Source organism: Patiria miniata, unplaced genomic scaffold, assembly GCF_015706575.1.
Source record: "Patiria miniata isolate m_02_andy unplaced genomic scaffold, ASM1570657v1 HiC_scaffold_7, whole genome shotgun sequence".
Taxonomy (NCBI): domain Eukaryota; kingdom Metazoa; phylum Echinodermata; class Asteroidea; order Valvatida; family Asterinidae; genus Patiria; species Patiria miniata.
Genome location: NW_024037074.1, coordinates 40,362,212 through 40,380,925, shown reverse-complemented (window position 1 = coordinate 40,380,925; position 18,714 = coordinate 40,362,212). Strand labels below are relative to the sequence as shown.

Sequence of the window (18,714 nt, the reverse complement as noted above, 5' to 3'; positions counted from 1 at the left end):
TAGATCATTCTGGTATTAATAATTGACTGGGGTAACTGGGGGCCAATTTCTTAAGTAGCTAAGTATAGGAAGTTGTTGAGCACAAATTATATTTAACAAAAATTGAAGGCCAAAAAAAAAAAGTCTCCGGTTTCTGGTATGCGCGCGCGTCGGCAAAATGAAAAAGTTTTTTTTCAATGAAAGATGATGTCTCAATACCGCCGAACTCACTGGTTGACTGGAATCCTGCTGCTGCACAATTTTAACGTGTTTTTAGATGGGGTTATGATCGAGAATGCTTTATGTGGCCTCTCTGGACTCCAATATATTTGCACTTAGTTAGTTGGGCACCATTTGCAGTCATCAGCCGCACCACTTTTTGGGCAAGCTCCATACCAGAAACCGGAGGACTTATTTTTTTGGGCCTAACAAGCCAAAACATCATGCTGTTGCAAACCAATCTGTGGGACATAGTGCAGAGAGGATCTTTGTTATAAACCCCCTCATTAAGCTTTGGGATGAACTGCTGAGAGCAGATGAGGCGGCGGAACCCGGAACCGGGGGGGGGGGGGGGGGGTAGGGGGCCGGGCACTTTCTCCCTGATTTCCCCAGGCCGACCTAAGTGCCCCTCTCGCGGTTATAAATGTGCCACCTCGAGATGAAAACAAAACTGTTCCTCAAACGCACACGTATGAAACCATATGATCGCGCTACAATAAAATTGTCTCCTCTCTTGTAATGCAAAACTGCCCCTCAAAACACAAGTACCCCTCTCGCATTAACAAGATTGTGCACCTTCTCGAGTTGGAAAACTACCCCCTTGAAAGCACAAATACCCCTCTCGCACAAATTAATACCATTGTGCACCTCTCGAGATGAAATATTTGCCGTCACAACCAATAGTGCTCCTCTCGCGGTATCTTCTCGAGATGGAAACTGCCCCCAGAAAGTACAATTAGTGCCCCTCACAACATTTAAATTGTGCCCCTTCTCAAGATGAAAAACCTGCCCTATAGTAATAGTGCCCGTCTCGCGATGAAATAATGTTCTCTCTACATTAACTAGATAAAAGAATCACAGCCAAGATGGACACGTATTCATAATTTGGTCATGGTCATAAAAGTTTATTCCGAAATGAACGGGACCATATTCTTTTCCTCCACTTTCACCCCGACGGAAGGTGCCCCTTTTTCTGAGCAAGTAGCCCTTTGCCCCCCCCCCCCCCCCCCCCACAGTTTAAAAAGTGTTCCGCCGCCCCTGCCAGATATGATCTTTGTTATAAACTCCTCCTCACTCTAGGAATGCTCCAAACCAATCTCTGAGTGCAGAAACGATCTTTCTTATAAACACCCTCTCAGTGCTCCTCGATCAAGGAGTGCTCCTCGCTCTAGGAGAGATCCAAACCAGTCTTGGGAAATAGTGCAAAGACAAGCTTTGTTACAAATCCCCTCAGTGCTCCTCCTCGCTCTATATACGAGTGCTTCTAACCAATCATGGATATAGGACAAAGACCATCTTTGTTTTAAATACCCTCGTTCTAGGAGCGCTCCTCCTCGCTCTATGAGTGCTCCTAACCAATCTTTGGGATATAGTGTAGAGAGGATCTTTGTTATAGACCCCCTAGTTCTAGGAGCGCTCCCCCTCGTTCCGTGCTCCTCCCTCTATGAGTGCTCCTCGCTCTACGAGAGCTCCAAACCAATCTTTGGGATATAAGACAAAGCAGAGACTATCTTTGTTATAAACCCCCTCGTTCTATGAGCGCTCCCGGCGCTCTAGGAGTGCTTCAAACTAATCTTTGGGACACAGTGCAGTTTCTTATAAACTCCCTCGTTCTAGGAGTGCTCCTAGCTCGCTCTAGAAGTGCTCCAAACCAATTTTTGGGATATAGTGTAGAGAGGATCTTTGTTATAAACCCCCTCGTTTTAGGGGTGCTCCTAGCTCGCGCGCTCCAGCAGGATGCTCCAAACCAAGTATACAATTTACGTCGAACGGTGGGGGACGGAGGGAAATGTCCTTCATATGATGATCTTTTGCTTTTAATTGGTTAAAATGGTCAGAAATTGCCTCAGATTGCGTCTAGAATCCAATTTTTGTCGGGGCCCTTAAGCTCCTCAGTCTACGAGTGCTCTAAACAAACCTTTGGAATATGGGCCTAGTGCAGAGACGATCTGTATTTTAAAGCCCCTCGTTCTCCTCGCTCTAGGATCTAGAAGTGCTCCAAACCAATATTTGGCTATATCATAATGATAAAGTGCAGAGATAAAAGTAGGCTACCTTAATTGTCATTGTCTACTAATTTTGATGAAAATGAAATGCGATATTGACGTCCTTTGTACGGTTTAATATCTCCTCATGCTAGGAGTGCTCCTCCTCGCTCTAAAATGAGTGCTCCTACAAATCTTGTATTTTAATAACTTTGGTTTTGGTCTGAACGTTGCGCACGGTTAGATAATGAAGTTACTTATTCATGATCCTGAACGACGTCATAACATGCATATTTATTACTCACTCTGTAACAGGCACTGATATCTAATAATTATACTGACAGGGCGGTTGCTCCATAAGATCAGCAGACAGGTCAGATTCAAGAGGGGGCGCCCTTTTCCCTAGGCGCATGCATCCAGCTGGAAGTTAGACTGCTGAGACTAGACAACACGCGCTGGGGCTAGGCTATTAAATTATGTGTAAATCATATCGCAGCAGCTTCAGTTCTTGAATCGTCTCGTCCATGGGCCAGACCAGATGTCGGTACCATCTGAGTTGGGAAAATTAATGATGGCACATTACTTGTTTTATCACCATTTATAAGTGAAAAAATATATGAAAGTCTTTTCTATAATGAGTAGCTTAATCCCTAAAAGGACATTTAATATTTCTTTTTGAGATGGTATCATATTAAATCTACGGTTTCCGAAGGCAACCGAGAGGGCACATGGTACCCATCAGTCCAGTGGATTGGATCCAATTTTTGACAAGATCTTGACCGACTGTCCAAAGCACCAACTTGGCAGATAGAATCTAAAGAAGCCTAAAGAAGCCTAAAGAAGCCTGCATTTAGAAGGGATGACACCTGACATTCTTTTGGGAGGGGTGCTTAAATAGCTGCCGTGTAATTCCCAAATATTGGTATATTTTTATATCGATATCTTTTTTTATTTCTTAGAAAAGTCTATTTTTTGGATTCTGCTTACATATACTGATCCTTAATCTAATAATTTTTCCTGAATCATATAAGTGAATGGATAATGAGGCCATTTATGAAATTATGAAAGTGACCATTATAACCTAAAGTTGCGTGCTTTGACCTTTACCCCAAAACCTCACTATTAATGGATAATATTTTATATTAATACGTCCTCATAATAATCCAGTCACCTGTATGCTTTAGAAAAGTTTAAGTAAGGACATGTAAGTAGAATCCCGAGAATATAGTTTCCCAAAATGAAAATTTGGAGAAATAGGATATACGGGAATAAATATGTATTTAATGCAAATTAGTACCCTTCGCCATGGGCGTCGCGAGGATTTTTTTTAGAGGGGGGCAAAAAAAATTTTGCCAAAAAATGCTTGTATTTCTCAACACATTCTCGATTTATCAGTTTTAGAGGGGGGGGGGGGGCAGGGACATTTTGCCCCCCCCCCAACTCATTAAATTTACACCACTTTGTCTTCGCGCCTCTTTTTCTTTTCTTTTCTTTTTCTTTTTCTTTTCTTCCTTTTTTTTTTTTTTTTTTTGGCTTTTCCGGGGGGGGGGGGGCAAGTGCCCCCCCTTGCCCCCCCCCCCCCTCGCCCCCCCCTCGCGACGCCCATGCCCTTCGCAAAAGAATTTCATGTGTCACCCCTTATAAATTATCTCCTCTATGGCTATAGGAACTATATATCTGCCAAGTTTGGTGTTTTGGACCAGTCGGTCATGATTCCGAGCATAAGCCACCTGACCGTACATCGTAATCTACAGTGTGCCATCATTTTGATAGAGCTCAGTGGCGTATCCAGAGGGGGGGGGGGGGGGGGGGGGGGGGAGGGTCAGAGGGGGAACTCTGTCAGTACATCTCTCAGTCAGTACATGCATAGAACAACTCATCATGAACATACCCAAGAAATTTCATGACTATAGGTAAAAGGGTTGTGGAATTATGGCAAATTAATTATTCATATGTACGAATGGTAATTCTGCTCTGTGTATACGACGTATATGGGAAAATTATATAAAAAAATTATATAAAAAAATTATATAAAAAAATCATGGCGGTACGTGTTTCCGTGGCGACGCGAACTGAAGCTCGCAAAAGATGTTGCTGGTATTTTGGGACGCGCTGTTGTCCGTGCTCTTTAACAAACTCGATTTGTCTCAACGAATTTCGAGTACGACTTTCAATTTATTTTAACAGGAAAACCGTGACAACGTTATATTTTTGAAGTCCATGACCATGGGCGTCGCTAGGGGGCGCTTGCCCACCCCTGGAAGGGAGAAAAAGGAACTTAGGGTGAGGTCATATTTGCTATTAATTTAATACACATTTAACAAAATGGGCCAATCAAACATTTAGTCCTGATTTGGGAATGAAATGACGCTACGATTTAGTAAAGTTGACTCCGCCGGATTGGCTGATATTGCATAAATCTGCATGCCTAGCCTTGACATTATCAGGTGTACGTTATTAGAATTGGCTCTTGGATAACGGACTACCTAAATCTCGCCGGGGCAAGCAAAAAAGGGCCCTCTGTACCCCTTTTTGTTCACACGAATTGTATTATGTACATATGCAGGAGACCACAGTGTTCATGGCAATATTGTTAATTACGGTTGAAGCAATTAGTGGTGTTTAATCATGATTCAAGTTAATTGAAAGTTCTCAAGCCTTCCTTAAGTTGCTCAGTTATCGATGATCATTCATGGTGAAAATCGACTGTCCAAATTAACGACCGCCAATGGAAATTGTTGGAGATGACTTCAATCTATCGATTTAACCCCTTAAACATGCCACTGTACAAAAATGAAACAACTGAAATCATAATTGAAAACTGAAGTGTATTTTGTAATCATAAACCGCCAAGCACAAGCGCAATGTAGGCGGGGTATGCATTACATGTCCATCGACAGTTTGTGTACATTATTTTTGTCCAGAGATGACCTCTGTGCCGATGACGTCATGAATACCGCTATCATCCGGGAGTTTCCTCCCTTTCAACCAATCGCAAAGCTGTCTTTCCATCACATGGTGTGACCTCACGGCCAACAGATAGCAACACAAACTCTATCAGCTCCACCATGTCCATGTAAAAATATGCAGAAACAAGAACCAATTTCAAGTATTTACGTAAAAAGTACCATTCCTAATGCCCCTTAATTAAGGCTTGTGCAACTCTGGAGTTTATAGAAGTCGGAATATTCCTTCTTGGAGCTGCATCTCATGTTGAGGATTTTTGACACGGATGAACCTGAGTAACGTTGGCATTTGTGGTTGATGTTTGTACCGAATCAATCGTGTACACAATTTCTTGTTCCATTGCATTGCCATGCCATTGAGTTAACATTGTACATGTTGTATGCATGTTCATGTATTCGAATGCGGGTTTGGTTGTTTTGACGGTTCACCAGATCCAGACAATTGGAATTAAGTCGGCCAATGGTGTCACAATTAGCAAGAAGCTAACCCAACACCAGTCGTAGTAGGCCTATAAAGACAATGTCAGCTGGGCCAGCAGTGGACAAAATTGACCCCTTCACAAAAAAGTCTATGCGAAAGGGGAAACAGAAAAAGTCGCAAGGCTCATCAAAATATCGGTCGAAGAACAGCATAGAATTGCAGCCTCTGGCTTTAATAAAGGGTAAGATAATTTCTTAGTTAAATATTTATGTTGCAACCTGACGCTAGGCTACTGTTTTCTTCATATAAATTATAATCATCTCAATCGAAGGTCAGTGGTCTGTCATTGCAAAACTGATGATAAGACATGATTGAATCTAGCACTGAACATGCTGAAAAGCATTTCCAATTTTGTCGTGTTTGTTAAGAAATGCTTCGAAAACTTTCTTGACTCTCCATAGACTTTGTACACAACAGCTGAAGTGGCGTCAGGTTGAAACATTCTTTCCATATTATAATTTACACCTAACTTATAATTTTTTTTTACAGTGTTAGTGGCTATCGTTGCGGCAGTCAGTTGACCATCTGCTAGCAGGCATTTACACATGTCACTAGAGCCTGGGTAGTGGGTAGGGCAGAGGTTCAAAAGCTGACATCAGTGATACTACTCCGTGAACGCGCTTCGCTCGCATAAATACAAGCGAAATCATTATATCTTTCGATCCGCTACATATAACCACGTATAATTTTGCCCATAGGTAAATCACTTACTTGTTAGGCTTCCTGTGAATTTACGCGAGTGTTGGATCTGTCATTGTCAAGAAATTCGAAGTAAAATACGGCTCAACTTTGTCACAACGAATGTTTTCAAAATGATCAGAAAATCAAAGACAGGCATGACACTCTGGTACCCGAGTTCCGCATGCGCAAAATGGTAGGAGTCCCACCAGTGGGTACCCGACTAACAGTCTTACATGGCAGGATGACTGTAATACCATGTAAAATTCTGCTAAATCCACTTCGAAAGTCTGCCAATCACCCAGTATATATTGCTGTTCCATTGTGTAAGGGTTTGTTTCAGGGATCTTTAAAAAAACGAAGGTTTTTCAAACTAAATGTGCCCATATTTCTCTAATCTTTTTGATTGTCCTTCATCTACATAATTCTGCCGAAAAAATATTCTGCTGGATTCTCTGTACAACTCATTTTTGTATGCAAATATTCTGTCAAATGTAGCCGAAATTCGGCTAGAACGGTCACTCGATCACAGTAACCGTGGATCACAATAGAGTGTTTTTACTATAGATTGAAGCATGGCTATGTATATAGCCACGTTCACGGGTCTACAGTGATACCAGTGTTTTATATGCAATCGGATCCTTTAGCCCTAACCCTGCTGAATCCAACAGGATCCAACTATGTCACATACCCGATGGAGCCTGTTGGATTGAGCAGTTAACCCCTTGTGTACATTCCTCATGCAAAATGTTGGACTCAGCAGGCAACTGAACCGCATTATAACGCATTGTTGGACTCTGTTGGATTCAGCAGACAACTGAAAATGAGGCACAGTGGATTGAGCAGGAAAGTCCGGCGGGACTCTGTTGGATTTAGCAGGGTAGTCCTGAGGAAGTACAAGGGCAGTAGGGGGTTAGGGTTGGTCAGAGTCTGAGTCTCAAGTCATTTGGTTTAAGTCTGTGTCCATGTCATAACACAACAGTTACGAGTCTGAATCAATGAGACCCATGTTGTAAGTGTTTTAAAAAAATAGGTGCAAAAACTAAGCCCATTGTAGGTATGTTGCAGTTTAGCCCAAAATTTAACTTTAAGTAAGGGTCAAGCTGCTGGTCTACATACAGCCTCCGTATCCAGGTCAGGTGGAGTCATTTGAACCAGGAATTAATGTGGTATGAAGGGCACTCCGAACTCCTACATGTACTGTATGTTGCATCTCATTTCCGTGGAGGCTTGGGGGTAAGGTTGGGCGAGGTTGTGTCCAGTAAAGCACGTCTTTCCAATCAGTGATTTCTCATCCACGACCTCGATTCCTATATGTAGCTTCCATGCCTCCACAACTCTTGCAATGGTTGGGGAGATGGATGTGCCTGGAAGATTTTTCTAAAGGGAAAACAAGGCCAAACTTTTCTGCGCCCTGACTTGCGTGCCATCTGTTCCTACTTCGATTGGGAAGAGATCTTGTGATTTTTTTGTTGTTGTTGAGAAAATGAAGTTGAATTTTCACCAACACGCTCTATGCAGGAGCACCCCCTCAGCGGGAAGAAAGGGAGAGTTGGGGGAGACCACTGGGCGAGACATTCCAATGCATCGTCGATGACGCCTGATGTTATCGCGAAGAGGCTATGGCTTCATGCACATTCCCACATTCCCACTTTTTGCACACATGAATCTGTATGCGCACGCGGTGTGTCTCGGCCACAGCGCCCTCGAAAGTGGTCGTAAAGCATCCTTTCTAGTGTGCGCATGGAGCCCATAATCTTTGACCTCATCTGCACGCCATCAAAACCACTCTCACTTCCACCCCCCTACCCCAACCCAACTCCAACTTGATTATTTTATGAAACATCATGTAAAATCGTTGAGCCTGGTATGCTGTCATCCTCAAAAAATGAGGAATTTATATCAGTACTGTAAGTTTTTGTTAAATGGCCACAAACCAGCTGTAATTTCATAGAGCTAATTAAGCACAAAACTTGCTTAGGCACGAAAAAAATTGCTTAGTAAAATTAGGTTACCTGCCAAAACTTCATATGATGTACATTGCTTGTGACTGGTATTTAGCTGCTGTTTACTTAGCATAACAATCACATGGAGTTTTAGCCAGTAACATGATTTTATTAAGCAAGACGTTTTTGTGCTTAAGCAAATTTTGTGCTTAAGCAGCTCTATGAAATTGCCCCGTGCAGCTGTTGACTTTATGCATACGCTCGGGTACACTTTGCTAGTTAAAATTTATTATGCACTACTTTCCCATGAAATAGGGCACTCCCTGTAACCTCCAAGAGCTGCACTTTGACGGTTGAAAATGAACAGCATTTTTGTTCGTGTTTTTCCGGCACCAATGGACACTAAACATTGAACAGCTCAGTGAAAAGATGTCTGTTAGATAGATTATTTTTTCATTGATTAATTTCATGAAACGACGACAATTGCAAATAATCCTACATGGATATGCCCTTTACTGTTACCCTTCCATATCCTCCAAAATCCACCAGTGAAGGGCACGATCTACATGTACAATGCCTTACATGTTTGAGAAAGGAACAGCCTAGCCACAAATTGTTAAAGTACATGGGGCTTCATGACTCCTCAAAATACCATTTTCTGCACAGTGGCGGAACAGGAGGATGTGGAGGATCCCTGGAGGCTCCAAGCAATGATGCCCGGATCGTTAGGGGTGTAGTCGGTCATTCATCTTGCTACTCATGAAGCTGGTTTTCTGTGAGATCTGTTTGCAATGTGGGGCAATGTACATGTAGGAGAGGCAAAACAAAAACCAAAGTCTTTGAATTTTACCCTAACTCCACTTGGCAATTATTATTTTAACCATCTTGAATCCTCCAAAATCGTCCACTGAGGAGGAACCCAGTTGCTAGTTTTGAACTTTAATACTAGTTTTGTACTTTATCAAGTTCCACGTAAAAGGAAAGTTGCATGGGTCCACCTCAACACGAATCGACAACACATACTGTGCACACCTTCACCGGTTTGTACGCGGATCAGCTGTAAATTTTAGATTTTCTACCTGGGTAGAGCCTCTCAACCCTGATCCTGACCAGGGCTGAATTTTACCGGTACCTGTGGAGAGCACCGGACCCATGTAGAAGCCATGTGGGATTCTTGCTAGTGTAAAAGTGGTTCCCAAAATCTTGGGTTTCAACCTTCAACCCAGTGCAATAAGGAGTGGAGATAAATTAAATGCAATACCGGTACATTGCTGTTAACCCTGCTACTGTTTGAACAGTCACAGACAGTCAAAAATTCCATCCACTTCCCCTGTCATGCCCTTTGTAGACACAGGCTAGTCACCAGCAGTCAGATCGTGACTAGTCAAATTCAGTCAACAGACAAAAGTAGGCAACTGGTAGGCACAGCTGTCTTATCAATCACCTGCAGTCAAAGCATAATGTATTAGGTTAAACAGCACAGCCAGTTAATCCAGCTTTATGTAGACTGGGAATTCTTAGCCCTTGAAAACAGTCACTTGACTGATTTTGACTGAAAGGACAACTTGGCTCAGAATGTATGTTTGCATCTAGGAGGGTAGATGCATACCATGTGCTCTTCAAAATGTACTTTTTTTCTCAAAATGACTTCAATTTGCATGTTTTGTTTTAATGAAAAATCTAATTTATTCTGATTTTGGGCATCTGCAACCCTTGCACTCAAATGAACCTGCCCTACGAGAGCAGACTGTTTGTCTAGCAGCCAATAATTTGAATTTTGTGAAGAAATAATTCAATAACTAAACGGTGGTTGATTTTTTTCGTGCTATGTCTCATCAAAAAGTGAATAACTTTAACATTGCTAGGAAAAGAGAAAATGAAAAAAAGTTAATCTAATTTTCAAGATGAAATGCGAAAATTTCATGGGGAACGACGCATCTCTAATGTGTGTATTGTGTACTAGCATGGTATAGTAGCTGGAATGCTGCGCATGTATTGCTTCATGTACAGTGCCCTTTCTGTTCCTCTGTATAGATCTACATGTAGCATTCCTGTGTCTATCAACGCATTGACATTCATGGTTTTACACTCTGCCTAGGACTATTGCAGTGTTCAATACAGGATGCAATAAATGTGCATGGTGGAATAATCAAAATCACTTGGTTTGTGTCTCCTGAAGAATTGAGTTGTCAGTAACCAATCCAGGGGGTGTAGTAATGGCTTGTTAAGGGAATGGAGGGTGTTGAATAAAGCATCTTTGAAGAATCAACAATGGTCAGTTTGGTAATTAGATCTTGGCTTGATCAACAAAGGGGAAGGTAACAGTGGAGGCAACAGAAGAATATGTACATGTATGTAGCTAGAAGGGCAAGGTATAAAACACGTCTATAGTGATGTATGGAAGTTGTGTTGATTTTTTTTTTTTCTTCAAATCTTGAGATTTTTGGAAAGACATAAATGTACATGTACACGTACCAGTAGTGTAATTGTATTCATGTTTTTTTTATCATTGTTTTTAAGACAGTATTTGATTTTACTGAGATAAAACAAATCACACCCTTTGTGACGCTGATCTGCAATGAAGAGCTGAAGTACAATGGTTTGTAAGGGACACAAGCACCATCACGGCTGTCGTTCATGCCAAAAGGTGTTCCCCCCCCCCCTTAGTCTCTGTGGGTTTGTGTGTACTCTGTGATCATACTTAACCAGTTCACGTCGGATGGCGTGTATACACGCAAAGGTTTTGCGGTATTCGGAACGGATGACCGAGCATGCAACCGAGCAAGGCCGGAATATCTGTCAGCGACCCGCTCGCAGCGGGTGAGGCCACAAATATCAGGGTGTGCTACCCGCAGATGATGGCCTGAACCCGTCTGGCATCGATGTTCGTGAAAACAATCCCGCGCCGGTCCGGTCAATGTCAAAATAATTCTAGCGCGAACTGGTTAAGTTAAAATGTGCAAAATACCTTCACACACTGGCTTTGCCATTTGGTTGTCAATTTGGCCAAGGCCAGCCCAGCAGTCAAAATAAATCAAGTGACTGTTTTTAACAGTTGAGGGTTCCCTGCCTTCATAAAGCAGGATTGACTGGCTGTGATTGTTATGACACTTGATTTGACTGTATTATTGGCCAGCTGTGCCTACCAGTCACGTGCTTTTGTCTGTTGATGGAATTTGGCTGTCACAGTGCCTACAAGAAATATGATCTGACTGTTAGTGACTGGCCTGTGTAAAAGACATGGCAGGGGAAGAGGATTGACTTCTTGAATGTCTAAAAGGAGGGTTAATAGGCCACATACATGATACAGTTAGCACCACGTACACGTACAGTGTACTGCATATGTAAATGTACACAGTCTATTGTATCACACACCATTTCCCATTTTGGAATGAAATAAAATAATATTATTAACATGATCCAAATCATATCCAGTGTATGGATATGAAATAGAGAGCATTCTAACTCTTGCTGTGCTTTAATAACTGCATGTCTCCCCATCTATCCCGTATTGCCATTTCACTCCCCACATTTTCATCCCCAACACTATGCACTACCCGATCTATGATCGGGTAAATCAGCTTGTCTGATATACATGTAGCTATCGGTACATGTATGTATGTATGTATGTAGCACACTGTCCTGCAACATTGAACATTTGAGAAAGTCTCGTGAAGATTTCCACGCACGGATTGATTTACATGTACATGTTACTCATGACTTGTTTCACGTGAGAAAAAGTCCATGAATTTGACGCATTGAAATTTCAATCTTCTTTTTTTTTACAATTTCGCACCAGGAAGAAGGGAATGCTTAAATATATCTTCATACTTCATCTCTGCATTCAAAACTTGGTTTAAATGCTGTGAGGTAACATTCACTCTGCAGACTATTCAGTGGGAACGTTGAATCATTTTTGTCCCCACAAAGCAATTAGTAGCCTACAATCTATTTTGAATACTCTTTTACAGTGTACATTCATTGCAAGTTGAAGTGCGGCCAGCACTGCACAGTGGGCAGAGTGATAAAGATGAGCAAAGGTCAATGCCATTATTGACAATAGGTCACAGTCCAATAGAATCAATCACCAATGAGAATGAATGGTGGATCGTTTACTGTTGGACAATTTATATTGAGGCATTTCTTTAATACTATCAGCATGTGTTAGTTTTTGTCTTCTTGTACATGTGTAAGATTACATTAAGATCAGACGGTAGAGATGTGATTATCCAGATTGAAAAAAATTAGGCCATTTCCTTTTACTATTTGTTTATGGGTGTTTTTATGGGTTACATTTACATACATGTATGTGAAATTTGGTATGTTGTCACATGTACAATGAAGTTTTGCACATAAACATGATTGTACAATGTTCAGGTCCATACATGTACATTTTTGTATGTGCATGTAAGTACATGTACCAGTGCATACATGTACATGTACATTATGTATGTTTTGCACACTATTAACGTACCTGTACAATGTACATGTATGTACCGGTACATGAACAGTGTAAAAATGTATGTGCAGTATACAGTTACATTAAATTTATTGCATGTTTCTTCCACGCATACTGACAAAAAGTGACATCATGCATACACTTTACCTATATTACAAGTACATGTATGTAGATCATGTAATACATACTTGTGTGTGTATGCATGCATGTACATTATTTTCTACTGTACATATATATACGTAATACAACACAAACACAACCGTACTACTAATAAAATAAGGCCCCCCCCCCCAAAAATAATAGTTCTGCTTCTGATTACCCTACCTAACCTATTTTGACAGCCCCTACCCTAATTTTTTTTGTGGGGAAAATGAGTAAAAAAACCCGAAAATCATCGAGTACATGTACTACCTTTTACCCTTGACTACATGCAGACACCTCCATATGATCGTGCACAAAAAAAATTTGCCAACAAAACAAACAAAAAATTCCCCTACCTACATGTACATGTACATGTACCTACCCTATTTTCAAATGCCATGTAATCGAAAGCAGAACTATTATTTTTTTGGCCTTATTTGTTGTACATTGTACATTACTGTGGGAATGCTTATTTTGCATCTGTACCAGTGCTTACATTTTTGTAAATTCAATGTGCAATTGCAAGATGTTCATGTACATACATGAGTGTACAAAGTAACATGTACAGTCGAATCTCGTTAGTACAAACTCTGTTAATTAATACATTGTACAAAATTCTGGTTATAACAAACTAAAGCCTTAGTCCCGACTGTGCATTTATGTGCACAATGAATGGGACTGATGTTCCTCTTAATACAAAATTTTGATATAACAAACAATTTGGCTAGGTCCGAACGAGTTTGTATTAACGAGACTCGACTGTACATGTACATGTACATGTATATATTGTACATGTGTGCACTTCTCACTTTATTGCATTATTGTGAGTTTGAACATTATGCATGCACTTGTACCGGTACAACTCAAACATCCCATAATTCATAGACTTTATGTACTGTATGTTCCGTACATTGTATGTATACATGTCATGTATTTTAAATGCTACATGTACGATGTACAATGTAGTTCATGATCATGGGGATGTACACACGCATACACGGTACCCCTGTGGTTGGGATTTGTGAATATTTTCACTTCATGTGCATATTTTACGTGTATTCACTCTCTCATGGTCAGTCACACTGCCTTATAAATCTAATATATTCGCTCATGGCTTGCCCACGGCACACTGCGCACCAGGTTCCTTAAAACCTCGTGTACAGTCGGTACCCACACGCGCTCTGCACTGCAAATGAAATTAGTCTGTCATATCAGCTGTGACTGAGCCCGACATCTTGAGTTCTGAGCTCGTGTGGAGTGCAAAAGGGCTGCATGTACAAGAGCATCATGTTCAAAAATGTTTTTACACGTACACTATCTGAATACAGGAGTCGCTAGACCATTTTCAATGGGAGAGGGGGTGTGACAAAATTTGCCAAACTTGACCACCTATGTACATGTACATGTACATACATGTACATGTAGTAATTGTAATGCTAATGCAAGTGAACAAAGGGCTAAACATCTGACAAAATGGGCACTTGTTCAAAACACTTTCCTACATGTACATTTTTTTTGTACATGTACATGTGTACATGTATCTGAACATGTACTACATGTATAGTATGTCTTCTTATACATGTATGTACATGTGTACATCCGTACATGTACCGGTACATGTATGCATGTGCAAATGTATAAATTTACATGTTACTTCACTTGTTACTTATAATACCCTCTTTACTTGTTTTGTCAATTAACATACAATTTTGAACCCCCACCAAGGAGTGGCCCCCAAGATTTTCAATTAAATTTGTAGACGACCAGTATCAGTCATTCTCAGGTTTGCACTGCAGTGACTGCACTGGATGTACACAATGTACCTAACAAATTACGTACTGGATACGTGTACATGTACAGTTATAACTGAAGGCTTCCACGCAAACGTTATGTGTATGTACACTGCTGTTTAATTACCACATTTCCTCAATTTTGTGGTGTCTGTTTGCTCTTGTCTATCTTGAATACCAGCCAGGAAGTCTAAATGAAAAAAAATTCATTGTAACACAAAATGATTCTCAATCAAAGACGCAACCCTCGCCTTGGATCGTGTCAAATGGAATGCATTGTAGGTTTCCCCCCAGAAATTTGCCCTTGAATGATGTTAGAATAACTCATTGTTGTGTGAAACTGTTGAAAAAGTATTCGTACATGATCATGCACTTTCAGTTCATTTTTTTGGAAATTATGTACAGTGTATATGTACATGCACCGTATGTCAATGATTTTTTTCTAAACAAATGAAGGAAATTATGAAAGGAACATCTTGTTTACAATATGTTTAATTATTCCAAACTTCCAAGTTTTACAAGGAAGAGTATGTACTGTACAGGTCTAGGTGTACATGTATGTGTTGATGCATACAATGTACATGTACATGTACCTGTACATGTACGTGTGTTGATACGAGTGCATACATGTTAAGGGAATGTACATCATTGGCTTTTGCTGTAATTTACAGAAATGAACTATTTGAGGGGTAAGTATAATAGATCAAATATTGTTACACTGACCAGTGTTCTAGCCAGGGTGAAATTATAGCGTAGGGGTAATTTTGGTTCGGCGACTAATGCGAGCGCGGAGCGCGAAGCCCTTACGGCGTGGGGTCCGGGGCCCGCTTAAGGGCCCCGGCAAATTTTGGACTCAAGATGCTCTGTGGTGCAATCTGAGGCGATTCCCTGCCACTTTCCCCTGATTTTTTTTTTAGCAGAAGTGTTTAAAATTATAAGAAATTTTGTTTTATTTGTTTCAATGATTAGTACTCTTGCTCCTGTAAAGTTTCTTCTGTTTTCAAATTTTAGATTACGTTTACAATGTATAAGTTGTTCCAAGATCGATGCTTTCTGATTAACCATTTCTAGTAGTTCCTCAATGTTTTATAAAAAATTGGGATTTACTTTGTCAAATAAGTGTGAGAACAAATCGCATGAATATTTCAAGAAGCCTTGTGTTATGTAGCGCTGCCGTAGTAGCAGTAGTTCCGATTTTAAAACCATCCGATCGGCAGGGAGAGAAATTGTAAAACCATGGAGGTCTCAGACATAAAAACTCGTCGGCGATTGCAATTTCAATATGCTACAACACAATGTGAAGGAGAAATCTCATTTTTGTTATGTTAAAAAATATAATTGTAGATAATGACGATGAGAAATAATCACCGGGAATTGCTTCCTATCCCGGCCGCGGCCGGCCCCGGCCGGCCCGGCGTGCGGGCGCGGCGCGGGCCAGCCCACACCGGCTACGCCGGCGAACTACGCGACCAAATTTCCCTCAGCATTTGAGCAAGCTACGCATTCGTGGAGCGCTAAAAAACTTGTTTTGTTGCAATACTTGCTGATTGGTTTTGTCCTAAGAACAAACAGATCCGTTTTGACTACCAAACTTATTGAACTGTTATTATCAGCAACGAGTAGTGTAGTCAGAAATCCAAATTTTCGACAGCGACATTCTTCGAGAAGAATTCTTCACGTGCGGCCATCTTTGGGGACGGACCATTGATATCGTAGGGGTGCTAAACCTTTCTTTGGACATCGTTTCTCGAATAAATCCTTTACGAAAATTATGTTCCGACGTTGAAGGACTTATTTTCAAATAGTTATATGTTTCGGACTTGATAAAAAGTATTACTTATAATTTTAAAACAGTTGAAATGCTTGTAAATATTGACCTTAGGAAAGCACACCCGATAGCGCAAAATGGTGTGGTCCACGTACGTCCGTACGGAGCGCTGTATCTTCGCAGCACAAAACAGCACGTGCTTATATTGCTATCATAGCGAATGCGTGTGGCGCAGCATCACGGTAGGGGTATCGTACGGGGTACGTGCGGTGGGATCGTTGTTTATTTTTCGCTGTGTCGTACGGCCAGTGCGCAATGCTCAAAGTCGCTGCGCTTGTATACGAACAAACGGCAGATATTTTTTTTTCGCAACCAAAATTTATAGCGTAGCGGTAGCGTAGCGGCGCGATTTAAGCGTAGCGCTTATTTCCGAAAGCGTAGCGGGTGCTAGCGCTATTTGATGCCTGGCTAGAACACTGACACTGACATGTTTGAAGTTTTGTGTTCGAAAATGCTGGAAAAACCAGGAAAAACAAAAATGTTCAAGTAGTCTGGTTCCCTGACTCCACTTAAGATAAAATGCATCAATTTATAGATGCCGGAAATTGTAAGGTAAGGAAACCAATCTAGCTGATCTGCACCCGTTCATGAACATGGAACCAATAGCAAACAAAATTTGGACTGAAAAAAGGGTACATTTGGAGCAGTAGTTGAAAAATAGTTACGTTTTTCCAACCGTGGTCGGCCGAACACCGTTGGAAATTTATACAAAATACCACTTTTCTTGGAAATGACTTCACACCAGGTGCCATAATTTTACAGGATGCTTCAGACATTCATTTACCAACATCCTAGTAAGCTATTTCGTAGTTTTGTTTTCCAATGTTTGCAAATGTTGTATATTCCCTTTAATGTGTACGGTATACACGTGCATCAACAGATAGATGTATAATATCCTTTGTGTATCCAAATGAAAATGTCTATGCACTTTCTTGCAATACACTACTGTTCGTGTACGTGACATGTACAGTACAGTGCACACACTTTTTACGCAAAGACTATACATGTACGATTGTACCCAAACAGTTACTGTACACATATATATACATGTAGTTTGTACAGGATCACCAATCGTAAGGTCAAGCAGTTGGTAAAAGTCCAATCCAAAGGACCGATAATTATTGCAATAATATACATTTTGTAATCTAGATTACATTTTGTATCAATTGTTGGTTAAACTGGACTAAACCTGCATTGTATACTGTACATGTACATGTACATGTAGTGTACATATGTACATGTAGAGTGTATTATAAATAGTGTATTAAACATACATTGTACATGTACTTTTTGTAACGGCAACATGTTCAGCAAATAAGATGCATGTTTATTAACCCTAACGTACTGAATCAATAAAAATCCACACCCCTGTTTTGGAGTATTTCAGCGGATTCAGGATACCTCTATATTGAACAAGTTGGGGGATTTTGATGGATTCAGGATCTCGACAGTTTAACTCCTTGGCTCTACATTGTATGTTTGGTGTGTACATTGTACTACACAGGTGGATTCTGATGGACTCACTGGTGGATTCTGATGGACTCAGGACACCAACATTTTTTGCACGACAAAATTGATGGATTTGGTGGATTCAGGATACTTTCTAGTAAAAGTGCTCAAGGGGTTAGGGTTAACATGTTCATGTACATGTACAATGTACATGTATACATGTACCTGTAAACATATTGCTATTGGTAAGCATATAATATTTACTAAAATGTTATTAATTAAAGCAAATTCAAGGTCAGCAATTTACTGAACAATTTAAATGGCATATTTGAGTTACTGTGTCTCAATTGAGAGTTTGACACCGTGCTACCGTACACTATACATTTATATGTTAAACACTTTTCCTAACCCTCAAGGGTGAATTATGGAAAATCTTGTTGAATTGAGCATGGTAAAAGGAGGAAATACTGGTATAGGCCTACATCTGCTCAAAACTCAGACAGTAAGCACTTATAAACATGTCAATTAATTCAATTCCATTGGATTATTCATGTAATAGGCCCTTATATGAATTGAAAATAAGTTATCAATGATAGGCCTACTGGTACATGATATAATATAATGAAGGATATTTATGTTTTGTTATGTAAGGCAACTCTGCTCTTATTCTCCCCAGGTTGCAGACACCAGCTTGCGTGCTTTACTTGTGGACTGAATTATTTGTACCCTTTTCATATTCTTCAGATGTTCAAAAGTGGCTGATTTGCATGCATGTACCGGTACATGTAGGAAA

The 18,714-nt window shown here is 40.5% G+C and overlaps 1 protein-coding gene across 1 annotated transcript in view; it reads left to right on the top strand.

Annotated features, from left to right (window-relative positions):
- Positions 1 to 5,197: 5,197 nt before the first annotated feature.
- LOC119745916 (serine/threonine-protein phosphatase 2A 56 kDa regulatory subunit alpha isoform-like) overlaps positions 5,198 to 18,714 on the top strand; it is a 60,265-nt gene continuing 46,748 nt past the window's right edge. The window contains exon 1 of the mRNA XM_038222593.1: positions 5,198 to 5,811. Within this exon, the coding sequence (XP_038078521.1) occupies positions 5,670 to 5,811 (142 nt within the window). The 5' untranslated portion in view covers positions 5,198 to 5,669. The remainder of the gene's footprint in view (positions 5,812 to 18,714) is intronic.